The sequence below is a fragment of the Rhinolophus sinicus genome, linkage group LG02 (genome assembly GCF_036562045.2).
Source record: "Rhinolophus sinicus isolate RSC01 linkage group LG02, ASM3656204v1, whole genome shotgun sequence".
NCBI lineage: Eukaryota > Metazoa > Chordata > Mammalia > Chiroptera > Rhinolophidae > Rhinolophus > Rhinolophus sinicus.
In genome coordinates this window covers 54,573,203-54,601,064 of record NC_133752.1, presented here as the reverse complement: position 1 = coordinate 54,601,064, position 27,862 = coordinate 54,573,203, and the positions used below count along the sequence as shown (strand labels likewise).

At 40.5% G+C, this 27,862-nt stretch overlaps 1 protein-coding gene and 1 long non-coding RNA gene across 9 annotated transcripts in view; one reads left to right on the top strand and one right to left on the bottom strand.

Annotated features, from left to right (window-relative positions):
- SHROOM3 (shroom family member 3) overlaps positions 1–27,862 on the top strand; it is a 286,596-nt gene that overhangs the window by 113,434 nt on the left and 145,300 nt on the right. For 2 of the 8 annotated variants that reach the window (XM_074324436.1, XM_074324435.1), the window contains exon 1: positions 11,072–11,274. The exons of 2 other annotated variants lie outside the window; for them this stretch is intronic. Coding sequence is in view for 3 of the 6 variants with exons in the window: in XM_019720373.2 (XP_019575932.2) it covers positions 23,754–23,788 (35 nt within the window). In the remaining 3 variants the exon portion in view is untranslated. Of the gene's footprint in view, positions 1–11,041; positions 11,275–23,712; positions 23,789–27,862 lie in introns of those variants that run through there. 4 more of the 8 variants (XM_019720373.2, XM_074324432.1, XM_019720389.2 and 1 more) reach the window with 4 other exon arrangements.
- LOC109440244 (uncharacterized) lies at positions 112–10,903 on the bottom strand. Its single transcript, XR_002136599.2, has 3 exons — positions 10,799–10,903; positions 2,899–3,016; positions 112–443 (listed from the first exon to the last, which is right to left on the bottom strand). It is a non-coding gene; the product is annotated as an uncharacterized LOC109440244 (long non-coding RNA).

The following is a 27,862-nucleotide window of genomic DNA, read 5'->3' as shown; positions in this document are numbered from 1 at the left end:
CTTTCGATTTCTTGCTCCTCTGAACCTTGCTGGGGGATGACTTTCTTAGCAACAAGGGCATGGCTAAGAATAGCTGAAGTCCTCTGAGAATAATACAATCTTACATTGATATAAAATGGCAGTAATGAAGCTATTATTCATATTTTTAAAAAGCGATTTTGTGGGGTGTGAATATCTTAACATAAACAAATATGTTTCCAATGGTGTTTTCTCTGTGACAAATTGTTTGGAGCTCTCTGTGGATAGAAAAGTGGGTCTTGCCATTAGAAGCCTTCAAGTCATGGGCTAAAGTTGACCTCGGCCTCATAAGGTTGATCTTGGCCACGTCAGTCAGAGTCCTGACACAGTTCCTGTGTGGACTCCTCGAGTACGGTCAGCAGGGAGCCGTGGTGGACAGTGATGGTAGGCCCTGGAGGTGAGGGTTAGAGAATACATCATATGTCCTGAAAGTAGAGTTAAAATGCTTGTTTCACAATTTTGGAAATCATCTTACAGGTATAGTATGATGATGCAAACATGACAACCCATGTCTTAAATATAGTAAAAAGAAAGTGATTGGTGTGTTTCAGGTATGGATTTGCCCCTTTGTAGACCATCTGCAGGGAGGGCCTTATCCCAAGTTAGTTTTCCTCTGCCACCTGGCTGTTTCTGAAATATTAGCACAAGCTTGAAAGCCAGTATGCACAAATCGGGCTTTAGCTCTGTTAATTGCTCTCAATTGGCACAATCATGAGACTATATAATAATTGAGATTTGTGGGCTGAAGCAGGCAGTGTGATGAAGGGACAGTCAAATAACCTTATCACCACACGTGCACATGCCATAGTAGGTCAAATGTGGGGTTGCAGATTTAGGAAATGAAAATATAGGATGACCAATTTGAATTTCAGATAAACAAGTCATGTTTTAGTAAAAGGATGTCCCTGATGTTATCTAACAACCCTAGTCCCGTGGCAACTTAGTTGTACAGAAAAAAATGTGGATTATTTATTTAATCTAAACTTAATCTGATCTTCCTCATAAACCCACACTTGCTGGTTAGCAAGGAAACAAACTTTTAGTCCTAGCCAAGTTAGAAGCTAGCCTGGTCTAATTGAATAGTCCCGGGTGTATAATGCTTAGTCTCTAACATAAAATGCCCTCTTCTCACATGTCATCTTCTGTCTCTACTGCACAGCTACTTTGCCAAAATAGTGTCTGGGGGGTTTGGGGCAGTGGTGAGTGCAGATCTTAGGGCTCAGGGTCCCCTGATCTCCAGGCCCTGCCCATGGTCTTCACTGCTGACCTCCACAATTGAATTTTGCAGTGGGTGAACTCATGGTCCGCTCTGGCCTGGGCAATCCCCCCAGGGATCCCTGGCAACTTCCCACTGGCAGCCTCACTTCTGCTCAGCTCCCGTTAGCTTCAGACACCTTAGTGTCTACCAAGTTCTTCGTCTCAGTAATCACTGGCCCAGGGATTACCCTAGAATTCACTCACCCCATCATAGCTGCCTCAGCCCAAGTCTACTGGCTGGCATCTGACATCTCTCTAAATTGAGTTGGGCCAGGTCCTCCCCACAGTGAGCTTCTGCTAGAGTCTCAATGGAGGAATGGAGCCAGGATTGCCTGACCCCCTGGGCATTCCCCTCACTTACCTCGCATGTTAGCACTCTTCTCCCTGAGGCCAGAGAGGTGAAATCAGAACTTGGTTCTGACAGTGTGACATGCCATCATTCTTTCCCTTATTCCCACAATATCCTAGAATCGCAAGGGCTGGACTTCTCGCTATTTCTTACTCTGCTCTGTGCTCCTTCTGTAACTGCAAGCCTCCTGTCTTAGGCGAGACGGGTACCTTCCTTGCACTATGGGAAAACTTTGATGATAGGAATCCTCTAGGCTTAACCCTGGAGAGGTTACAGCGGTTCTCAAAATCGTGGTCACCGACCAGGTACGCCTATGAAATGCAAATCCTCAGGCCCCCTCTAGACCTACTGAGTCAGAAACTCTGGGGTTTGGGCCCAGCAATCAAAGGTTCGCCCAGCTTCCTGGGTGATGCCGATGCACCCTAAAGAAGCCTGGCTTTAAAGATTCCAGCAGATTGTCGTACTCCTCTCTTATGCATTCCAAGCCTAAAGTCTTATTAAACAAAAATAAAATAAGGAATTTGGTGGCTAAGCAAAGATTAAAATTGTGTGTTAAAATGGCCTAATTTCTTAAGCAACAGGTATTGATTTGAAGGAAGGTTGCATGGCTAATTCAGCTGGTTATCTGTGGAACATAATCCTGGTCATTAGAGTTTAGATCTAAATTTTGAAACGGATGCTCCTGGTAAGTTTGGGTATTTCACCAGACATTAGTTGAGTTTCTGAGCTACCTGAAGTGTAAGAAGAAGCTGGTCAAATAGATCTGACTCTAGAATTCAAATAGGATAGTTGGTCTCAGTGTGGCTATTGGTATAAAAGGTAAAGTATACTTGGAATTTTTTCATATCTCAGGCTAAAAAGCCTTGGGCATAAATGAGCTCCTAGTGGTCTATAGCCTTCTATGTAAAAAGAATCGACAAGCCATCAGCTTCTCTCCATCTGCAAAAAGGAAGAGCCACCGGGGAGGGCCTGGTAGTACACATTGTCCATAAGCTTGACTAGGAGGTCTTCTAGGTCCCTTTGTGGCTCTACTCTGCCAGTCATTTGGCACTGTGTATATGAGCCCACCCTCCCTAGGGGCAGCAATGAGAGGGTGGTATTGGCAGATGATGGGGCTTTAGACCCCCCCACCTCCCAATTCTATGCATTGATTGCCCACCCAATAAAATAATATCCTTAGTATAAACAGTTTATGATTTCTCAATGTCATTAAAGAATGAATGAAAGCATCTTTAGAAAACTGTTCCCAGTCTGAGTAAAAACAGTGAACTTACTATGCAGAACATAGCTTCAAGACCAGTTGCCTGCAGCTCCTTCACAATCCACTTGCCACCAGGAAGCACCATATGTGGGATATCCTATAGCCACAACTGTTCTAGTCCAATTTCCATGCTGCACAAATTTCCAGGGAGAGAGAAATATCTTTAGACACCCAAATCTGCTTCCTGTCTCAAAACTCTATTCAAACAAGACAATGTTCTCATAAGCCCCAGGAAATAGATAGGGTAGACCTATGCTATTAATAGGTATTTTTTTCACTATGTTCATTAAGTTGTTTTAAAAATAAAAGTACCTAGATAATAAACATCAGCTTTCAACACCTTTCAACACCAATAGCTGTCAATATCTTTCAATACCACCATCAATCCTTATAACGTGAATCCTGGTCAGATTCTAAATTGAATTAGGTTCATATGCTTCTGGTTAAGAACTGAAGTTTATCATATTCTTGTGGAAGAGTTAAGAAAATACACCAGTTACTCATTTGATGGGAGGCCATGTAGTCCAGTGGAAAAGTACCTGGGCTTTGTAATAGCTCTGCCCTTGAACCTAGACTTTTCATGTATCAGCTATGTGGATCTAGCTGCATAAATTATCACAGGTCCAGTTTTCTTTAGCTGTACAGTTGGAATAAATTTTATCTAAATTTGTATCTCTGATGGTTTCTGTAATACTTAAATGAGACGCTCTATGCTGAGTGACAAGTACATACTTGGTATATGGGAAATGATAGTTATAGGAAATGTGAAAGTATAAGCATCAGAACTTGAAGAACTACTTGGCTAAGTCTATGGGCTCCGCGTGGTGTTGGGTTTACCGTGACTCTTTCCAGTTGTACCTTTATTTAAACCCAGTTTTCTTTCTTTCAGACCTGAAGCAACTAAATCTGTTATCAATTTCCCATGATTAAGATTTGAACTAGGGAACGACAGGCAAAGCTAATTGATGTGGAGGTCAAAGGTGGGGGTGGGAAGTCTGGAATAGGCTGGAAACATCTGGAAGGAACCTTATATGGATGCTGGAAATATTCTATATCATTTTTACTGTTTACTTAACATTAGTGTACCTTACACACTCTGTGTGTTATACCTTAATAGAAAATTAAAAATGATTTCAACTAAGTGTTGATAAGGATCAGAAGATCTCCACATATCAAATCCACCATTAAAGCTAGTCAATTTTATTTTTAAAAAGCCAACTCAGTGAATTTAATCAAGTTCCTTGATTGGCAGAAATTGAAAACTACATCTTAAGAAGCATTTGGCCTGCAGACGTTTGTTTGATCTAGAAATATTTGGCCTGCAAACATTTGTTTTAGTCCACGTTAAAATCTGGAAGTTTTACATAAGAATCTGGCTCTCTGGCTTCTGGAAAAATCAGATGACCTGGCAGCAGTGGCTTGGAGCAGTGTGTGCCCATGTCAGGTGAGGCGTCCCCTCTCCAGTTTCCTTTGGGGTGCCACAACTTTCTATGATCTCACACCTGCCACTTTTTCATTCCAATTGTCCAAACTGAGTATTTTCCAGTAGAGGGATGGTTGACAGTTTTTAAAACTAAACTGGGGCTGGGAATCACTGTGTCTTCTTCTCTTTGATCTTGCCAATGCCCACCATGCCCACCATGTCAGGCACTCGTGAACTGTTTGCTGAGTGAATGAAAAACCCCACATAATGTGCTGACTACCTGCTTGTGACATCTCCTGTCATGTTTCTTTTCAAGGCACGTGGATTTCCTAGCCCCACTGTGATTCAAACTGCCCTTTTGTGCTGGAGTGCAAGATGGAGGCTTAGGAAAGCGAAAGGAAGAATGTTCTCTACACTGTCCATTTCAATTATGACTTAAAGCAGGTTTTACTATATATACCAAGTTATTATCAGGCTAATTGCTTGACAGCCTCTCTCATTACTGCTGGCTGGCGCCATTCAACTGATTTACTCTGCTGATATATGGAAGGGGGCGGCACGGCATATTCTCCCTAAGGAGAAGTCTGCTAGCCAGAAAAATATCCAAACTCCTAAACATTGTACATGACATACACATCCCATTTCTAAGTCACAACAGATATAGCATATACAGTAGTGTTTAAGAGCATATACTTTGAAATCAGGCTGCCTGGGCTCAAGTCCTGCTACCCCCACTTGCTAGTTTTGTCATCTTGGGCAAGTTTTTCATCCCTCTGTGCCTGAGATTCTTCAGCTATAAAGTGGATATAATAATAGTAGCTCCCTAGTAGGGTTTTTAGAAGAGTTAAAACAAAATATGTATAGTGCTCCGTATCCTGCCTGATACATAGTAAACACCTGCTAAGTAATAAATACATATACGAGGTCTGACAATTACATTCACAAACTCATCCTAGAAAAAGTGCTACATGCCTCATTGCTGAATATCACTACGGTCACCCTTGAAGTACTCCTTTTGGGAAGCTATGCACCAACGCCAGTGCCTAGTCCAACCTTCCAAGCAATTTTGGAACTCTTTTTCTGGAATGGCCGTCAGAGCTGTCATTGTATTACCCTTGATGACCTGAATGTCATCAAAATGTCTTCCTTTCAATATTTCCTTTATCTTTGGGTAAAGAAAGAAGTCATTGGGGGCCAGATCAGGTGAACAGGGAGGGTGTTCCAGTAGAGTTATTTGTTTACTGGCTAAAAACTCTCTCAGAGACAGTGCCCTGTGAGCTGGTGCATTGTCGTGATGCAAGAGCCATGAATTGTTGGCGAAAAGTTCAGATTGTCTAACTTTTACACGTGGCCTTTTCAGCACTTCCAAATAGTAAACTTGGTTAACTGTTCATCCAGTTGGTACAAATCCCTAACAAATATCTCTCTGATATCAAAGAAGGGTAGCAAAATCATTGCAACAAGTTCACAAATATAATTGGCAGACCTCGTATAATTATATAAATGTAATTGACATTTGCTGTTACCTTTATACCTTATTCATTTTTTATATTAGCTGTGTAATTTTTCTAGAGATTGAAATTAGTCATTAATAATGCTGTAATTTGTATTCTGCAATGCTCTTTCTTCAGTTTTTTTTCTCACCCTCAAGAATGTGAACCCAAATGTAGTTCCTCTACACCTATCATTCTTAGCATTCAGTGGTAACTTGGGGTTCCCCATTAAGGATGTTGGGACTTTGAAGGGATGACTGAGCTCAATGCCTTTATTTGCTACCTTCTGGCCACTAACATTCTTAGGAAGAAATACCTTGGTTTCCCCCGAAGAATTAGAGACTGTGAAGAGAGAAAAAAAAAAACAGGGGTGATATGATTACTTTAGGCCTGTTAGTCTCAGACAGCACAAAAGAAGCATAATGTGAATTGAAACGTGTAACTTTCATTAGGAACACCAGCAATAAAAAACCTGTCATGCCTTCTGACTTCTGTATCATAAGTGGCTTATGTCCTATGATTATTATACAGGAAAGGTATTGTATAATAATACTTTGGACTTAACTGACATCTTTTATGACTCAACGAGGCCTACGGGCATTATCTTATCAATCTTGATGTCAGCATGTGGTTGGTCAGATTGGGATAAAAAAAATATTCACCTGAGTACAAAGTGAGCACAGCTCAGCTGCTGTGTGTCCACTTTCCTTAGAGTGTCCTCAAGGATCTGACCCCCTTAGACATATTCAGAAGTCTCCAACAGATACAGTTTCCCATGAAATTAAATAAAAATGGACTAGAAAAGAGAAACTAAGCTTATTAAGTTTCTCTCTAGGTTCAGTGCCCAGTTTTCTTTTCAGCCTGGAATGTCCATGTGAAAATTTGCAGAGTTGGGCTAAACTAATTCTGAACCACACAAAAAATTATTTCCTTTTTTTGTCCTTACACAGCATCGTCACCTTGGACGTTGTCACTGTCCTTGTCAGTGTGATCTAGTCTTCACTGCCGCTTCCTTCTAATGACCTAGTGTGATTTCTAGAAGTGACAGGTGCAGGATAACAGCTCTACCTAAATTGTTCACATGATTTTATAAAGTCGAGTTTACTTATTGAGCATCTAATATACGCCAGTCATTGCTCTGGATGCTTGGGACTCAGCCATGATCAAAACAAATATCTCTGTCGTAGTGAAGCTGACATTCTTCTGAGCAGAGGCAGGAACAATAAACACAATGCAAATGCAAATTACACAGTATGTTAGAAGGAGGTGAAGCGCTCTATGAAAAGAAAGCAGACCCAAGGCCAACAGTCTGTTTTTATCTCCTCCACTCATAAAAGTCTTTCAGTTCCTCCTGGGAGTATTGAGGACAAACTTTTAATTTTTAAAACTATACGCTGGAAGTACTTTGAGCTTCTGGAGCATACCATAAAAATATAAGTAAGTGCTGTACAGGCATTTAAATGTACCTTACATAGTGGATAAGTCTACCTTATAACTGCTGGAGAACAGTATAACTGTTATCCACAGACACAACGAAACTGAAAAATCAGTAAGGAAACCACATTTTCTTCATAATTTTGTGAGGCTTTCCCTCCGTAAAGCTCCCCTCTCTAACCACAAACAAGCACCCTACAAGGACATGTGCAAATCATTAAGGAAAAATACCAGTGGAAATCTGGTGTTCTGAAATCAAGACTATCTATCTTGGTCTGCAGTTTATCAAGAGTAACATAAACCTCTCCTGATTGTGGGTTTGTTTTTTAAAAGGTAATAAGAAGAAAACAGGATGTGCCTGGACGGATGGCTTACTTACTATCTTTTAGAGAAAAGGAAAAATAAAACCCCCATATTTCTTCAAAAACTCATCTAGCATATTCTTTTTTCCCTCTTCACCAGATATTAGTGCTGGGAGGAACTTAGTGACGTTCTGGATTAGAATGAGGACTAGAGCCCAGAGTCAATGTGTGACTTGCTCAGGGTCACTTAGCTGGTCAGCGGCAGAATCAGAAGGGAAAGCCCAGCCCCCCACGTCCTGGTCCAGCACACTGTGGGTTCCATAGCCCTTCTTCCAGATTAGATTATCAATGCCTCAAGCACATTGCACAACCCGCAACAGTGGATTGCCAAAGAAGCTAGCAGGTAATAAATGAGAAGTCTAAGATATTTGTGAAAACTTTCCAGATTCTCATAGAACTATGAAGTAGAGCAAGCAGGAAATAAAAGAGAGGGCTGAGGGCAGAGTTTATGGGGGAAGGGTTGGGAGTGGGGAGCACGGTGGCGGGGAATGGGGGGACAGCATGGCATGGATGGTTTTTCTTCTGGAAGAAGGGGAACTAGTGCAGTGTGAAGAGCTTCCTGTACACCGAAGTCACATGCACTGACTGTGAAGGGTGTCACTTCCACACTCCACTGTCCCCCTGTCCATGAGTGGCTGCCAGACGACCAAAGGGTGATGGGGACACACCGTGCAGGTCCTGGGAAAGATGGGAGAATGATCGTCCTGCCCACACCACTGCCACTAGGTAACAGGTGAGCTCCCTTCGTGGGCCAGGCACCGGGCAAAGGGCTTTACTTACATCATCACATTTCGTCCTCACGTCAGATAGGTTCTATCTTCAGTCCCATTTCAGAGGAGAGAAAACTGAAGCTTAGAGAAGTATAGTAATTGATCCAGGGTCACGAAGCCCGTGAATGCCAAAGTCAGAAGTCAGATTCTCCTTCATAGAGGGTAGTGATACAAAGCGTGGGCTCTGGAGTCAGATTGCCAGGGTATGAATCCCAGCTCTGCTGCTTGCTAGCGATGAAGGGTTCAACACATTATTTAACCTCCCCAAGCCTCCGTTTCCTCCTCTGCAAAGTTGTAACAATAATTACAGTATTTACCTTATAGACTTGTGGTGATAATTAGAGAATGTAACATAGTGACTACTGATACATAATTCATTACTAGTTGTGTGGCAGTAATGTACTACCACAGTACTAGTTGTGTGGTAGTCGTGTGTGGTAACTATAGCTCAACTACAGGTTGAATCACAAGAAATTGCTATTGTAGTAGACCAAAAATTGTTGAATATTGACAATCTCATGTGGTTCAATCTGATACTACATAGGCATCCTTCTTTGTATATATGACAGTGGTTGCCTTATCTCATAATTTGTGTAAGGACAAGTGACTTCATTGTGTTTTTTTCTTTACTTGCCTGCTTGTTACAGATATTCTAAAGAATCACATAGTAATATCCTCTCTTCTAATGTAATATAGCATCCATGAGGACCTACACAATATACACAGTTCCCACAGCCACCAATCTGTTGAGGCCATTGTCACAGGGAACTTGGAGGAGAATAGACTTGAAGTGAACTTAAATTATACAGAGCTGCACTATAAGGAAATTACTGGTGGGATGCAGAAGGAGCAGTATCCCGGCTCCTTTAAACCACTGTGAATGTTCCGCTCCTGTGGGAATGGCATCCCCATACTAGACGACTCATTGTGACAAACAGATGTCAAGCATAGCCAGTTGTCATTCCACATCGTGGAGACGAGCTCCTGGTCAGCATCGGGAGGTTAAATTTAACACATTCAAAATGAATTTCATGGCCTGGATGCTCTTGAATTCTAGCTTGGTGGGGGTAGCCCATGAAAGGAGGACATATAGCTCAGCTGTGGTGTTTGGTGAGGCTGTAGGGCGCAGGAGCAGAACATAAAACTAGGAAAAGAATCTTGCCTATGAAAAAAAAAAGGAAGGCTACTTTTAAAAGAATGCACCTATGATGCAAGACCTAGTGGAAACGTTTCTCTTCTGAAAGATGATTCTCTGCCCCACCTGACCATGGTTCCCACCCCACAGTTGCCTCAACCTATTTCCTCAGATTTCGTACACTATAGCAATATAAATAGCTCTGGAATTCAAGTGGAACATCCTGGAGAGACAGGCTTTCTAGTTAATACAGGAACAGTCTTTAAATAAAATTAGTCTCATCTTTGAAATATAATGATGCTTTAGATCTTCGAGGACACTTTTAGACTTTCTTGATATTTGGAATGGACTAGAATACTACTGTATTTAGAGTATAATGCTCCCTATGATTTCAGTATTCTGCCCTGTGGGGTGTGTGTGTGTGTGTGTGTGTGTGTGTGTGTGTGTGTTCCCTTTCCCTCTTCCTTCTTTCCACATCTAAAAAATAATCTGCAAGTCTTTGAAGGATTCTTTAGCAAGGAGGTTTACAAATTATCTGGGGTTCCTATGATTTGTATTTTCCCCACCATAACAGCTGTAAAGTAATGAAAATGCATTTACAGAGCCACTAAATCAGACATACTTGGAGTCCCATTTTCTTTCTGCATTCTCTGTTCCTTTTCTGTCTCTTTGTGTCTATGGTTACTGTTAAGCTGACCCCTACAGTCTGGGGCAAATACCAAAAGTTGAATCAAGCACTATTTATCTATACAGCTGCAAAGCGTTGCCGTTTCAGGGGCTGAGAGGATAGATTTAAGGAAAATTCCTGTAACTGGTGGCAGTTTAGGAAGCTGTTGGGACCCCATCCACAAAGCTGAGCTGCTTGGCACTTTACTGAATTTTAAAATGCAGTGTTTTGTTGTGTGTGTGTGTTTTTTTATATATATATAAGCACTATATTTATAGATTTTTGTGTCTGGGGTGATTTTTTTTTTTTACAATATTGAATTTTATTATTGGAAACAATGGCTGTAGAAAGATTTTTGTTTTTATTTGATTCTCCCTCCTCTTCTCCTAGTTGTATGAGAGACTAGTGCTTGCAAAAACCATAGCTAAATAAAAATTGAACTTATTCAGCTGCAAAGAATCTCAAGTGGAGACTAGCCAGGGTCAGACAGGGCCACTCAGTAGTTAAGGCTGCCCACATGGTTCGTTCTTTCTTACCTTCACTTTAATTGTCATCACAGTGCATCGTGTTATTTATGAGTCAAAGAACCTAGTGCAACGATCTTTGGGGAAGGGCAGGAGATGGCTTACCCATTACCACAAGCTTTCCTTGCAACCGCCTGACAAACAGCTTCTCCAGAGTATGGGGCAGGAGTGTACATGGACCCAGCATGCCAGCAGCCACTGTAGAAACCGGTTCTCAGGTTCTGGCCGCGTGTACTTCCCCTTACATCACGGGCTTGCTGCTGTCAGGCAGGCCAGCTGGCGATTGGCTGGGAGGAGGGCAGTAATCCGAACTGGCTTTTGTACTTGGCTAATCAGGGCAGCCGTTTGATTGCAGGTTCCAAGCAGAGGTGCCTGGGTGGTGTCAGACACCTGTGTCTTAGCTTTTGCCTTCCTGGCACTGGCTCCTGTGGATTCCTTCTGTGCCGGAATTGTGCCTCTCTGCTACCTCCCCCAAACCACTGAGCCCACTCAGTGGGTCAGCGTGGCCCAGTGTCACGCTGGACAGAGATGGCCAACAGACAACTGAAGACAATGGAACTGTGGGTTTAGACTTCCTAAAGGTAAGTCCATTTTAAACCGGATATTTCTCAACACTATTTTCTACGTTTATCTTGACAGAAAGGCCAATATTGGGAAGGTAAACTAAAGAGAGGCAGGGAAGTTGTTTAATTTAGGTCTTTATGATGAAATCACTAAGTTATTTGCCTGTCAGTTGTGCTGGCAAAATTATACCAAGGCATAAATAAAGATGTAAGGGGGTGGGGTGGGGGAGACTCGACAAGTTACGGTAACCCTTGCAGGCACTTGATACCATTGCGTACTCCTTCCTATTTGATAAGGCACTCAAGTGATGATAGAACAAAGTAACGTTTAATTAAAGCCAACAGATACACTATGTGCTAGCTTGTACAATAACAAAGTCAGGCTGCATATCCTGCCTCTTTCCAATTGTGCAACCCCAGGATTTCTAGTCTCATTCTAATTACTACTTATTTTTAAAGCTCTCTTTAACTTTTTCTCTTGTGAAATGAAAGTAGTTTTTCTTTTAAAGATTTATTCAACATCAGGGAACTAGTGCATTTCACTTCAGTATGGATTTGAGGTATTGCTTGGCTCACTTCACTAATATTTATGTGCAAGAGAAAGTCAGATTCTAAATGGGAGCACCTAACTTGGAGCAGCAGATGCTCAGGAATGTTCAGCTATGATTCTGATTAAACGCAAGCTCTACTCTGATTTCATTTTACTTGTAAGCTGATTGACAAATACGTCAAGGACCAGCCTGTCTCCCCTCTTAGATTGCTGTCAGCATCCTTGTAATTCTAGGATTTAGTCATCTAAGGTGGTAAGAAAGCTAGTGGTTTACGACTTGTGCTTACACCTCTGCCGCTTTTATCCTGATAGGGAAGAAATAATTTTCCCTTAGATTTTTTTTTTAATGAAAACTCTCTGAAATGGGCAAAGGTCTATTTATAAATCCAAAGTTGTTCTGAGACTACTTTTCCCACCTTATTAATTCCAAAGATATAAATACCTTCATGAAATATTAGGTTGGTGCAAAAGTAATCACAGTTTTTGCAATTATTTTTCACCTTTTAAACCATAATTACTTTTGCACCAACCTAATACATGAAATTCTGAATGATTCTGTTCAAGTCGTAAACAGTAAGAGAGAGATCGGATAGAGGTGGTGAAAACAGACAATAAGCATTCAGAAAACATTCACTCACAATCTATTTTAATCATCCTGAAATATGTCTTTTTCTTCCAACGTTTATAGCCAGTTGGAAATTTCCATCTTTCTCAGCTGTTAACTAATTTGTCTTTATTAAAACATTTTCCTATAATGAGATGAATATGTTAGTAATACTAAATATAAATACTAAAAATGACTGCTTTGATGAATAAAAGCATCAGAAATGACATTACCCGTGTAGTGAAATGTGATCATCACCCAAGTTTACAGCAATCATTTGTAATATAATGTACTTGCAAATACATTACAAGTGGAGATAATTGAAAAATCAGATTGGTTGGTAGGTAGATCAGTAGATAATACGTGAATTTATAGTGTTGAGGGAGTTCAAGGAGAAATGGACATTGGAAAGCTAAATAAACATATATTTAGCATCGATTTAAATTATAAAATTCTACCTTCGCTTATGAATTACAACCTAGAGACTATATAAATCAAAGATGATTTCCTGGGTTAAGGATAAGTCATTTTTGTATGGGGAAGGATAAATACCATCTTAGCCCTAATCACGATCTTAAAAAATAAAACAAAATACACTATCCATAAAAACAAAAACAAAACAAAACAAAAAAAAAACACCTCTGTCCCGAAAAGGTACAGAAAGGAAGAAAGAGCTAGTTGAAAAACCTCATCATCTCAAGTTAAAAAGAAAAGAAAATCTAAACCCCCCCCCATTTCATATTAAGCATATAGAAAGCCCTTGTACACATCTGCAGAGTACCAGGGAACCCCCAAATCTGTAATTTAACATAATCATTAATAACTAAGACACACACACACAGGTATTTCATCCCAAGAACAGTACCATTAGAGAGTTAGATTGGGACAGGGGATTAAGTATCGTAAATTCATTATTCCCCAGTGACAGTTTTTAAAAGTCTTCTTTCTGGAGCTGTGGAATGTCTGCCAGGCTCCTTAACAGCCTGCGGTATGGTGAGGGTCCCCTCTGGTGTCATGGACAGCACACAATAGGGCACAATAGAGGGTACTCAGCCCCCGCCTCCCAGACACACACTCTGTGTCCCATTGGCTCTGCTTGAAAGGTTCAGCTATGCAAATAAGCTGCACGCGTCAGATACCTCCCTCCCCCCATCTTTCCCTCTCTCCCCCTTTCTCTCTCAAAAACAACCCCAGGTCTCATCAGCCTTTGCACTGACTTTTCGGAGCTGGAGAGGCCTGTGAGCTGAGAGGCTGCGCAGCTGGGTGAAACCTCACCTTGCTCTATGTTCTATGGCCATATTGACCAGACAAGCGTGCTGGGTCCCTTAGCTGTAGACACATGGGAAAAGAAGCATTTCCCCATCTCCACTCCTCTATGGATGGCTTCATTACAATGTCACGGGTTAACAGGAAGAAGTTGGCACTCTTTGTTAGGCTAGACCTCTAAAAGGCATGTTTAAAAAGAAAAACTTCCAGCAATCCTAATGTTCACATTTGGAGACAAGAGGGGAGCCATATCTTAGGACAAACGGATGATTTTGGACGGCAGGAGTCGAAGCAGCCTCAACTCATTTTACTTCTTAGTTGGACAGATTAGATTCAAAAGTGAATGTCAAACGATGGTGGCAATGTGGTATTTGTGGCATATCATCTGATATCATTGGGAGAAAAGCTCTTAGGGAACTTCTGTGACCTGAAACTGCTAGGATTGCTCTGATGTCCCGTCAAGTGATCAAGTGAGCACCGGCGTCGGACACTGAAAGAGGGCTTCGCTTGTACACTCCAGGCCTGGTTTTAAAGCCATGACTCTGGGGATGGAATTTAAACGAGCCCCACCCTGAAAAGCGATGGCTGTTTAGAATTACTTGTTTTTTTCCAACTACCAAAGCTCCTTAGTGACCAGTAAAGCTCCCAGTCGTCCCTTCCCAGCAAAAACAGTGGCTGGTATTCCGGACAGTTGTCCCAGCAATTAGACCCTGAGGGGTGGGTCTCCAAGTTCCTCCCGTGTCTTTTCCCTGGGAGCAGTGGAGGCCTATCTCACTGACCTGATATTTATGTAATAATTTCAAAGTTATTTATTAATCATGGCTCATTAATTCCTCTATCTGATGCACGTAGGTCAGCATCATTATTATCCTAGTTTGGAGGACAGAGAAAGGTGATGAAACGGAGTGATTGTCCAACAGCACCAAGAACTTAGTGAGAAAGTAGAAATTCGAACGCCATGCAGTCCTCCTTCCCTTTATGTCTTTCTGTCAAAAGAGAAATCAAGACTCCTTGAAACCTCTCCCGCAGCAATTCTGTCTGGGCACTAAAATGAAATAGTCCAAAAATATGCCACTGTCTTCGCTGGATCACTCTGTGACTCGGAGGGGCTCAGAGGCTTACAAACAATGCAATGAAGGGGGTGTGGAATGTGGTGTGCATTCTTTAGTGTGTGTGTGCACATGTGTGTGTGCATGTGTGTGTGTGCCTGCCCACACGCGTGTGCAGCCTCATCCCCCTCCCCCCCAACAACTCAAAACCCCAGAGGAGTGTCGGTGAAGCTTGTCTGAAGCCTAAACTGCGAAGGACAGCAACCTCTCTGCTATGGCCTTTTCCTAGACAGGCCTGACCATTCATTTATAACAAATTTCAGCCGAGGCCACTTGACAAGGGAGGCCAGACGAGGCGGAGCTGCAGTGAGCTAGTCAGAAGGCAGGCCGGCGTTGCCCCCGAAGGTATTTCAGGAATGTTAATGGTATGCCTGAGTGGAGGGCTTCAGAGCCCGGAGCTCAGGCTGAGAACTGTTCTCTGGCCATCTGTTGAGGCCCAGGAAGTCTCATAGCAACAGCTTCTCAAGAATGGTGCCTTTTTTTTTTTTTTTTTAATTAAAATTAACTAACACAAAACCAAAAACTGCTTCAGTGCTCAAGAAGAATTGGGACAGGATTCAGATTCTTTCTACAGAGTGATGAGCTTTTAAGGAAGAAAAGCCCCCACATCTTTCATTCCTGTTCTTTAAATGAGCAATTTGTACTTGGTTTTGAGGTCTTCATTTTTTTTCCCCCAGGGGTAGAATTCTTTTTCAGGGGTGGGGGGGAAGGGTGGCGGTGAAAACTTTCTAAAGCTGTGGAGAAATAATTAGCAAAAATATGGTTAAGAAAAAAGATTTTCCTGGTATTTGTTGCTCTTAGCAATTTTGTCAGCAGTTGCATTTTTCCCTCTGTAATAATGTGAACTTTATAAGCCAGGCTGCTTAGTTAGTGAAATGAATGTCAGACAAAGACGTTAATTTTACTGTGATGAAGTATATTGCTCCAATATGAATCTCTCTCGAACCTGTATAAGAGTTGACCTTAGAAAAAGAGCAAGGGGAAGTGATACTGGTAGTTTTTAATTTTTTTATTAATGAGGCATTAAGTTAGCTATTAACAAAAACTGTGTTTATTCCTCAGGACAGAAGACCCTGTAAAATAATCAACACCTGAAGCCTAACTAGCAGCTGTGTGTACAGGGGCAGGCACGCTAGCCAGAGACAAAAGAAGTATAATCTATTCCAAATTCTACCCCTTACTGGGCTATTTTAGGAGGGTACACAACCTCTTAGAGCATAGTTCCTCATCTGCAAATTGGATTTCTGCATTGTTAGGAAGGTTAAATATAATCAGATGAAAGGAACTCTGGGAAACCCTCCTTGAATCTGAATGGAATCTATAAACCAGTATTATATGCTGTCATTCTTACCAGTGTCCAACCCTGGGAAAATATTCTCATGAGAACTTTTATATGCTCTTCATTTTTTTAATTTGGCATTTTTTAAAGTTTCTCTAGCCTTATCAAATGAAATTTCCCAAGATAGTCACAAAATATTCCAAGTGATTTGCCTACACATATATATCATTCTTGAATTTAGTACACATGTAGAATATTTCATTCTATTCTTGATTTGTAGTGTGTATTTCCACTCGTGAAATTTTAGTCAGAGCTAATGTATTTCCCCTCATGGTCAAAGGTGATGCCACTAACTCTCAGGAGAAAGATATGTACTCTGAGTTTGGTTTCTGGAATGTGGGTTCCTAATGACGTTTTTCTTTCTATAAAAAGCATGACCACTTACCCTCTCTGTACCCATTGCCTCATGTATAAAATTTAACCAATAAATATTTAATAAATATTTAAGAAGTGCCTCTCATGTGCCAGCTGTGTTTCTAGGTGCTGGATTTAGGGCATGAACAAAAGTACACAAAAACTCCTTGCATACATTCTGGTCAAGTAAGTCAATTGTGTTGAAGGTTATAAAATGACAACTGCTATGGAAAAACATAAAGCAGGGTAGTATGGTCTGTTGTAGCAGAGGGGACATTGCAGTTTTCTACAGGGTGGTTGGAGCAGGCCTGAGTAAGGTGATATTTGAAAGTAGGTGAAAGACTGAACCTTCAGGTAAGCTGGGGAAGAGCACTCCAAGCAGAGGGAACAGCAAATGCAAAGGTCCTGGGGACAAAGGAAGTAGGGCACTTGTGGTAAGGAAGAACCAAGAGTCAGTGCAGGAGGGGCAAAGGTCAGAGCCCCTGAGCCACTGGAAGGCATTTGGCTTTTACTCTGAATGACGGCTATGAGAACTTACTTCATAGAGCTTGTTTCAAGGTTTAAATAAAATACTTTGTATAAAGCCTTTAGCACAGTGCCTACCACATAGAAATCTTCCATAATTGATAGCTATTGTCCATTTGTTTATTATTACCACTGTCTAGGATTCAAAGACAGAATGATGTGAGCACACAGAAGAGAGCTTTGTTCTGATCAAAGCCTATTGTTCTTATGAGAATTGAACTCCCAACCTTGGCCTCTTAAGTATTCAATTCTATCACCTAAGAAGGTCCCTGTTCTATATCTTCACACATATAGAGGGAAAAACTTAGTTTTTAAAAACTGGCCTTGTTTAAGCGAAACCATTGTTTCTATTATGAAAGTACTGAGTCCATACTCTCTAGGGACAGGTGTATTTTGATACATTTGTTTTAAATTTCAGCTACAAAAGTCCTGTTGAATTCCACTGAATTCACATGGTATCACAGTGTACTCATGTTTGAATTTTGATATGGATAGCCTTCTCTAGGCCACAGGGTTCCAGGTTGGAAGGAGCCTATTGCAGATAAAATGAAAACAAGGAATCAATGTCTTTACTTCTCTCCTGAGTCTAGAAGTAAGAATGGCTTTCTGGGACACTTCAAGAACCCTCTCTCACAATGATCTTCCTGGACACTCCTCTGAGTGTCTAGATTGAGCTCCTCTTTTGAACTTGAAGGGTTTTGGTCATAACTCATGTCAAGTGATGACTAGCTCAGAAACTAGAAGAGAGGGAATCCTTTTCTCCATGAATTTGAAGACCATCTTTTAAAATTGAGGTTATCCTTATTCCAGAACCTGGATGAGTGGTTTGGAAATAATAAAAGGAAGTACTTGGTGATAACTAGAGATGCTCAATAAAGGAAAAGGCTGTCTAAAAATGTGAAACCTTATCAATGGAAATGTACAATTAGAGGCTGAGTAACCAATGGTCAGAGAGGTTATCAAACATTTGGATGACAGCTTAACTTCTAAGATGTCTTCCAAATGTGTGGTTCTGCTTTCTTCTAAGACCTGCTTATTGAAAATTAAATTCTGCAAGAAAAGTCACCTTAAATTCTCTTTAACCGACATCTTAGTTTGGGGATTCTGAGAGCAAAAAACGACTGATTGTGGAGGCTCTATTCTGCTCGGGGGGTGGCCCGGGGAGTCATCCACCCCAGGGGAGAGACCCTGGCCCTGGTACCTGGGACCCCAGTCCTCCGCAGCACTGATAAAGCTGCACTCCTGTTTGCAGATTCCAAGGTTAGCATGTTGTGCTATCGCTACCGCCTGCTGCAGACTTGCTTAGTTATGAACAGTGAGTGCAACAGACTACAGCTCACTTTTCCTTTTGAACAAATACTTGTAGTGTACTTATTATGTTCTATGTGATTTATAAAAATGCTTTTATAACTACCCTATGACAAAGCTACAATTCCAACACCCATTTAACAGGTTAAACAATTGAGATATCTGTTCAGTAACTAATCCAAGGTCACACAATAACAGCTGGGATTTAAACCCAAGTAGTGGGCCAGCAAGTTCTGCACTTGTAACTCCTACATTGGATATGCTCACAAAATGCTTTTTCTAGTCTCATGCATCTTTTACATTTGTTGTAGCTCTCCTGTTGATTTAGATTTAAAAAAAAAAAATGATCTGGCAGATCATTACATTTTATTGCCCTCCATGAGGGCAGAGAAAGTAACCTGTTGAACACCAGTGTCTAATGTAGTGCCTAGGGCATGGCAGATACTCAAATATTTGTTGAATAAGTGAGGGAGTAAGGGTGTGACATGAATAAACAGTAGTAAGGCCAGAGAAATGCCTTTCTGATCTCACAGAGCCACAGAGACATATGTGATTGCAGGATGTCACTTAGCACAAAAACACTTCGATATTGAACACTCAAAAAATAGATACAATTAGAGGTGAGGGTATAATGGGGCAATTATTTGAACCTGTGTAAACAATTTCATCCCTTGTTAGGTGTTCATTGATATTTTAATTAGTAAGTCACATCACACTGGAAATAGTGCCCGCCAGAGCTCCCAAACTAACAGCTGCTATGTGACAATTAGGAAAGGAGCAAACCAGGGAACCATGAATTGCACTAAATTGGGGTTTTAATGTGGGGTTTGGACTCAGTGCATTTCACAAGTGGACATTAAGGCTCACAGACTTACCGTGGAGAAAGTAAGCCTGAATCTGGCCAATTCCTGTGCCTGAGGAAACATTTGGGTGCAGTGATCGTAAAACCACACAGACCAGCTCAAATAAAAAGAAGGTTCTTTGAAAAGATATGAGATAAGCTTGTGGACTCCGACTGCAGGAAGCTAGGAACACTGAAAAGTTTAACCTAATGATTAAGTCAGAAGTAGTCAGAAGCCTAAGTGTGAGTTCCTACCTTGGCATTGCTGAGTTTGTGACCTTGGATAAATTACTCAATGTTTCTGCGCCTTGTTTATCCATCTGAAAAGTCGGGAGTAATGGAAGTATCTACCTTGTTGGGTTGTTGTGTAGATTAAATGAGGTAACACACGTAAAGTACTTGGAACACTGACACATAGTGAAAGGTCAATAACCATTAGCCTTTATTATTATTTAGCAAGTAGGCAGCTATTCACTTTCTCATTGGACTCTATAGTTCCTCATTTGAGTTGACTTTGAACATCAGTTTCTTTACTCTCTCTGCAGACTGGCTTCCCAGAAAACATGGTTCTAGGGTTAATTGAATGACATTGTGATGTCGTCAAGTCTCTAGGTTTATCTATTTCCATTCTACCATCCTTAGCATGATGATTTTCATCACCAGATTTGCCTTTCATGATTAAAAGACAGGTGCTGCTGCAGCTCCAGGCATCACGTCCTCATATAACTTTGCCCAAAGGCAGGAAGGAGTCCAGTTTTGTGTGTTTGCTCAAGAATGAGAGCACTTATTCAAAACCCCTTCTGAAAACTTTCCTTTGAGTCAGAGCTCATTAGCTAGGGTTGTGTCCTATACCGATGCCGAGACTAAGGACTGGCAGGGGGATCAGGGTACCATGACTGATGATGAGCAAGAATGATTGATCTCTTGGGGCCATGGAAGGATCCACCTTCCTGAGCATGTAGTCATCTAGTGCTGCAATGGAATCCGAATTATTTTTGTCAGGAAGAAGGGGAGAGTGACCACTAAGTAAATGATTCTAAGAGCCCATCTTAGATGAGCGTGTGTCCATGGCAGGCAAGTCAGAGTCCTCCCCTGAGATTTTATATACAGACTAAGAGAAGGTAGAGCTTCCTTTCCTTTGGAGTGGCTAATATGGGATGAAGTAAACCTTAAGTTCTCTGCTCTGTGGCTATTTCCTGAATTACTCCTCCCCACCCCCACCCCACCCCACACACACACATTAAAGAAGAATCCTATTTGCTGTAGACAGAAATTATACCAAGGGTGCCAAAAAATGTGTATACATTTTAAGAGATGTTGTCTATGCTTAAGCAGCAGTTCACCGTAATCAGAAGTGTCTGGACGCTGATGGTAACCACTCTGAGCACCTCTTGTAATTGCAGAAGTCAAACGTGACTTGTATTCGTCTTTTGTTATCAGTATATATTGAGTATTACAATTAATACAGTCTTTTCCTTTCTTAAAACGTGTATACATTTTCGGCACCCCCTTTAGATATAATTTTATATATACATTTATATATATATACACATATATATGTGTATATATATATATATATATATATATATATATATATATATATGAGAGAGAGAGAGAGGCAGAGAGAGATACAGAAACCAACACACACACACACACACACACACACACACACACACACACGTGTGCGCGCGCAAAGAGATGGTGGCTGATATGGTGACGAAGAACCTGACAATATTATTCAGTCCCTGAGGTTTTCTCCATCCTTGGACTTCCCAAGAAATTCCCATTTGTGCTTGAATTTTTTTGTGGGTTCAATGTCACTTGTATCGTTTGCAATAACAACAGCAAAATCCTGTGTGATGCATTTCTCAAAACTTCTGGTTTTCGAACATCCTACATCTGCTTATGTGTGGCCCTGGCTCTCCACGGAAACAGCTTTGAGTTCTATTCCATGTGTCCTCACAGTTCTGGAACTTTTATCACCTGATTAACTCAGTCTCTGGGCTTCCGTTCCAAGTTCCATGGGCAACAAAATGGACAGCTTTTTAGTAGCCAAGGAAGTGCTGGTCCAACCTCACCCCTTCAGCAGGGGCTTGGTGGGGGCTATGTTCACCTAGAATAATTGTGAGCGGGGAAACAATAACATCTATCTCTGATTAAAAATATCTGATATCAGCCCATTCGTTCCTAAAATGGCTCTGCACTTAGTTGAAAAGTACATTTTCCATAAGTAAAATGGCTAGATTTCAGATATACAAGTGCTATTGACAGGGAGTTAAAGTCTGGCGGTGCTACTCCCTTTGGCCTTACCTACATAGAGGAGAATTCTGGATTTGTGTCGGAATTAGTGAGGGATTTGAGGAGGGAGTGACTAAAAGAGTTGAGTGAAGTCATAAATAAAATCAGTGGGGCCATCAGGGACAGGCCAATTGAGAGAGCCAAATAGAACTACTGGGGAAAAATCCCATGGAAGGCAGAAATATAAGAAGTGGGCCTGTAGTTCAGTAAGAATGGATAATTCTTAATTTTTTTAATATTTATTTTTACTTTTTTATTATGAAAATGTCCAACCATTAGTGAAAGAGAGTACCACAGTTTTCCATGCACCCACCATCTAGCTGGATGGCTCTTATTAAATAGAACAAGTCTGGGAGGAGGAGAAGATGAAAGAAGGGAACAGAATCCAGTGAAGGACAAAATAGTCAATGACAGATGTATTAGTGAACTTGTCTGGAGGGGACAAGCAGTTGAAATCCAAGCCGTTTGTTCTTCTTAATCTAGGTTAATGAAGTAATTGCAAGCTGGCTTCTTGGTATCTGAGTAGGGATTATGTAATTTGAGGAAGCAGACCCCCTACCCCCCTCCTGTAGCCTAATCTTCAAATTGCTGGGGGTCTTACATGGTGACAAGACTAAGAAAGCAAAGGGTGTCATTTGTTTGACATTCAGCAATTCTTGATCTGCAATCTCCCAGGCACTGTGTTAGGCTTTATAAGCATGCAGATCTGAAAGACAGGATCTTTGCTTTCACAGAATGCAGTATTGAGTGGGGGAACTAGACAAGAAAATCTGTAACAGGCATGCGCTGATGAAGTTTTTTTGGTAGCATGAAATAGGTGAAAGCTCCTTGGAGGATAATTGTCTTGATTTATAGAAGGATGAATAGGAGTTGGGTAGAGAGATTTAGTAGGTAAAAGCATTCTGAACAAAGTAAACTGAGCGATGTTTGATGAGAACCTTCAGGGCCCATTGTATACTTGTGACCTACAAAAAGACAGGCAGAGATGGGGTGGGAGCAGGGCTGAAATCCAGCCTAGACCTTATTTCCTGGAGCAGCTGCATCCACCTGGAGAAGAAGATGCCTTTGTCTGATTGGCACAAGGTGCCACACGGACTGGATGCATTTGACATTTGGTATTCTTTGACCGGAGAGCATATGCGAGGATGCTCATGAGTTTGAACAGGACCCTGAAGGTGATGGAGAGCTAATGGGGAATTGAAAAGGCAGAGCAGTGACACAATCAAATCTGTGTTTGAAAGACCATTCTGACTGCATTTTGGAAGGTGGTTTTGAAGATGGCAAGTCCCGAGGAAAAGAAATTAGTGAGAGAAGACTTATCCAGGTGAGAAATTACAAGGGCTTGAGGGAGTGATGGATTTGATATCTAAAAGGTAGAATAGGCAGACTTGATGACAGGCTGGCTCTTGGGTGAGGGAGAGGGAGGCGATTAGGATGGCTCCCAGGTTTTAACATCAGCACCTCAGTGGAAGGTTATAGCAAAGACTGATAAACCCAAGAACTTTGACATAGTGTGTGGTGAGCTGTTCACTGTTGAATAACAATAAAAAGTTCCTTATATAAGCATTGTGGTTAAAGATTAAAAGGAAGGCTTCCATAGTAGCTTTGGAGACAGGAAAAACACCCCGATCTTGAGCTGCTCCCCCTCAGAGAATGACCAATTGACATTAAAGGAAATTGTTACTACCCTTTTCAAGTACAGCAGAAGCTCCTGTAGTGGATAATCAGTCTTTTCAAGATAGGCTACAAAGTAATGCCAAACTGCAGACAGCTAGTCCATAACCCTTCTTCTTTTTTTTAAGAGTAAAATGATAGAAACCAAGAGTGTCCCAAACCCTTTTCCCATTCTTTTTGAAAAAGCAGTTTTTTTGTCTGTTTTGTTTCTGATGGTGGATGCGCCAGCAGCATTCTTTCTGTCTTCCTGTATTTGTCATAATGATATAGTAGCTCAGGCTTTGGAGTTGAATGGTCCAGGGTTTGAATTCCAAGTTCATCACCTTCTATCACTTCGGGCAGGATACTTATCTCTGTGAATATCATCTGTAAAATAAGGGGAATGCAACCTACCTCATAGAGCTGCTGTGGAGGTTAAGGGATAATGAAAGTGGAGTACTTGACAGGGCCTGGCAGGTAGCATGCTGGTCACAGTGCTGGCGGTAGAGGTAGGTGGCAATCGTTGCTGTACTTCTTTTTAAGGCTAATTTTCAGACATTATGAAAAGAAACAATTTGCTTTTGCAGACATTCATTATTCCTCTGGTTTGCATCTATTAGACGGAGACTGCATATCATGTTGACTTCTTTATGGACTGGCCTCAGGAGAAAGAGTTGCAAGCCACGTGAGTTAGCGGGCAGGTTCTGTACACCCGGCTCCTTCCTGATGCCTTGGGATATTGGGCGGATTATGTTCTGGATAGAGGAGCACACCATGATGCTTTCCTAGAATACAATAGGCCCCTGAAGTTACACTTGGTATTACATTTAATAATTCAACATAGAATATTTATGGTTAACTACCAGCGTGAGGCTTCAGCGGCCACTTACACCCAAAGAAAATATGCTTAACTTTCTTATCAAGAAATGGTCTTGATAAGACTGTAACTTTGGTCATTGCTCTGGAATGTCCCTCCTGGGCCTGCCAGTTTTCATTGCCCCAAGGTGTAATATTTTTGTAAATGCCCCCATTATATGATTGCACAAATTAAAAAATGTTTTTATGTTGTACTGTATCTGAAAGCAAACAACACATGTGCTTCTATCTCACCTATAAAAAGGGGCGTGGTGAGAATTCAGGAGTTAATATTGTTAAAATGCACCGGATAAGAAATAAATGTTTAAGTGTGAAGTATTATTGTTCTTGATTGCCACTGAATCCCCATGATGCAACATGAGAATCAAACAGAGACTAGGAAAAGTGGAAATCTATTTTTCATACTACTCTGAAATCTGTTAAGCCTTTGAGAAAAAAATAAATAAGATTTCAAAAATATTTAAAATTAGCCATTCATAATTTGCTATCAAAAAGAAAGAAGAAAATTCAATGACAGTTAAAAATTTTAATTTAAATTTTAAATCAGTAGTTCTCAACCAAGGTGATTATGCTCCTCAGGGGATATTTAACAACGTCTGGAGATATTTTTGGTTGTCACAACTTGGGCTGGGGCAGGGGTGTGTGTGTGCTACTGGAATCTGGTAGATAAACTTCAGGGATGCTGCTAAACCCCCTATAATGCCCCACCACCAAAAATTATGTGGCTCAAGTGGTGCCAAGGTTGGGAAACCCGGAGTTAAATAATGGCTGTTGGGAGCAACAGGTGGTTATTATTCAATACTGGATGTCTCTTTAAGCAAGAAATTAGCCTTCCCATTGCTTTCTGAGAATTGAAATTATTTTCCTCAGTCTGTATGGGGAAAAGAACTGGTATATCTTCTTATAGGTTTAGTCTTGGCTGTCTTCTTTCTACATAACTCTCAAAGTATCAGACAGTTCAGTCCAAAAAAATCATCAGGCCACTGGCTTGGAAGATTGTGGGTGGGGAAAACCAATAACCAGATTGACTAACGTGTTCACTTTTCAACGGGTTGGTTTAGCAGGCTGTGGACACACAGCTGTTTGTGGTGATAAAGAGAGGAGCGAAAGGGAGAGGTTGGGTGAGGAAATGCCTTCACATTTCAACAGTCTCCTTCAAAGAAAGGGAAAGTTGGCTTTTCAAGTATTTACCAAGTGTGAAGCCATCCAGGAGCAATCACAGAACCTCCCTTTTATTCTTTGTTTTCCTTGATAACCTTTATTTCACAAACTATTAATTGGGTATTTTCCAACTCAACTCCTGTGATAAGTGCTACTCATGATACAAAAATGCTCAAATGATTTTAAGAATAAGCTAAAAGAAACTCACAAAGTCCTATAGGTAATCATGCTATCTCAAAAAGAGAAAGTTAAAAAAAAGCCCTTCTCCCCCATATTTCATGTACTTATACCTTACAAGGTGTAAAATTAACCCCATTTTGCTGTGCATTTAAGTGTCTTTATTGAAAGATGTAAAAATATGTAACCTTATGATAAATGACTGCCACAGCCATATGTCACTTTTCTTGATTTTGTTCTCTGTAGAAAGCTTTTACTTTATCTTTTAAAGATTACTCAAGTATGGAACCTACTAGTAGAGGTATATTGGTAAATAGTAGCCAAAGTAAATTTAATCACAATAAATAAACGTAATCAATTATAGGAAATGGTTTTCAGTTGACTCTCCCTAGCTCAGCCTGTAAGAAAACAAATTACTTTTCATTACATTGAATGTTAGTATATCTTCAGGTACTTCTGTGGAATTCACTGTGCAAATATATGACATAAGAATTAGGAGGGAAGACTCGAACCAGACTGCCTGAATTCAGATCCTGGCTCTGTCACTGACTCTTTGTGACTATGGAACTTTGGACAGATCACTTCTCTCTCAGTGCCTCAGTTTCCTTATCTTCAAAATGAGGATAATAGTATTTTCCTTAGAGGGTAATAGTAAAGCTTCAAAAAGCTAATACATGTAATTAGCACAAAATAAGTGCTCGACACACGTTAGTTATTTTTATTGTCATCATTATCATTGTTGCATTGTGTTTTATTATTCTGTATTTGTGCTAAGCAGGAGACTGGTCGATAGAGCCATTGCAGCTTGCCCAAATCGATCATGGTGTAAGTGCTCTCTCAGCACCTCACGTTCCTTGAGACAGTTATTTTTTAAAAATACATACTTTGGAACTCGCAGGACAGAGATTTATTGATTTATAACCAAATCCTCTGCCTTTCTGTGCAGTATAAGCTATGAAATACTGGAATAATATCAGCATCTTGGATTCCCACATGCATTCTAGCCTTTAGGCAACAGAGGCCATATATTAGAATTTGAGCTTCTGGTTGCCTTGGAAGAGGATGCTTTCAACTCTTTTAGCTTGTGTAATACTGGGAGGTGTTGGGTGATTGTGCTCTAATGGATGTCAGTGTCAAATATATCCTAGCTGTATTTATGCCAAGTTGCCGACATGTTACATTTATTATCCCTAAAATTGGATAGGATCAAAATGCCAGGTGGAGATGATTTTATAGCTTTGGTTTTTCAGTTTATTTCCTGAAAATATGTATCGCTTGTTCTCCTACGTGAAGACACATGATTACTTTTGAGCTTAACGATGTCATTTAGTTATGTACCTCCTACTTAACAGGATATCTAAGTTACCTCTGTGTTATCCAGTAAACAAAGGTGCTCGATCAAAATAATCTCTTGAAAGTTATCTTGTTAAAATGAAAACTAACCATCTAAGGAATGCCTTGAAAATATTAGAAATCATTGTTTTTTTTAAGGATCAATGCTAGTAACTGTTAGATAGTATTGAAACTTCTGAAATCAAACCACCTAAAGGAAGAAGAATGAGGGTGTAGAAACACTAAAATAGTAAGTTTTATAAGACAAATGTGATATTGCATTCAAAATAAGATATATTCTATCTATTCCAGATTGAATTTCAAATAAATAACTAATTACCTGAATATGTAAAGCTAAGGATTTCCTCATCTCTAAAACCAAAAATGAACTAGTTGATGTTTAAGGTACATTTTGTCGCTAGCACATGTCTAAATCAATCTAATGTGGCTTTTGCATTAAATTCCTCAAGGGGCAAAGTAGATGCACATTTGATTCAGTGCTGACCAAAGTCTTACTAGTAAACATTAAACTGATTTGGATTTAAATACCTCCTACAAATCAAACATGGGCTGTTAAAAAATGTCCCCATGGTGATAAGCGCTTCAGTATGAGGGTACAGGTGGAATACCCTCAACTTATAGGTTGGCCCTATTTCCCACTGACATCAACCATGTGGGCACAGCAGTCAAGATGGCAGCCTCAATGGCATCATCAGTGTGACCTTTAATTAAAAACAAGAGTGGAGAGATCAAGAGCTGAGATTTACCCAGGAAACGACAATGCGTCAATGACATTCAGCCCAGAGAAAGATTTTAAATCACCTTTTGATTACATACTAGTGGGAGAGAATAGTTCTTATTATAGAAATCCTAAAAAAAGTGGGAAAAGTAAAGAACACCATAAATTAGATTTGAATTTGACTGGCACTGTAGCCTCAAATTCTGTGTCCCTTTAACAGTTCTGTGTCCATTTAAACTATCAATTTGCTATCAGAGAGAAAGTAAGTGTAACCCATCCTTCTAACTTTAGTAAGCAGAAATTATAAAAATCCTATTTATGATATAAATAACAAAAGAAAGAAATAATAAAGAAATGGTCAAATAGAATTTTCCAAATGGTTGAGAGAACTGTGCAACTCAACTGAGTGACGCCAATGGGGAAAATCTAATGGAATTGCTGGAGAAAGGAAAAATACATATTCAGTGGCATAAA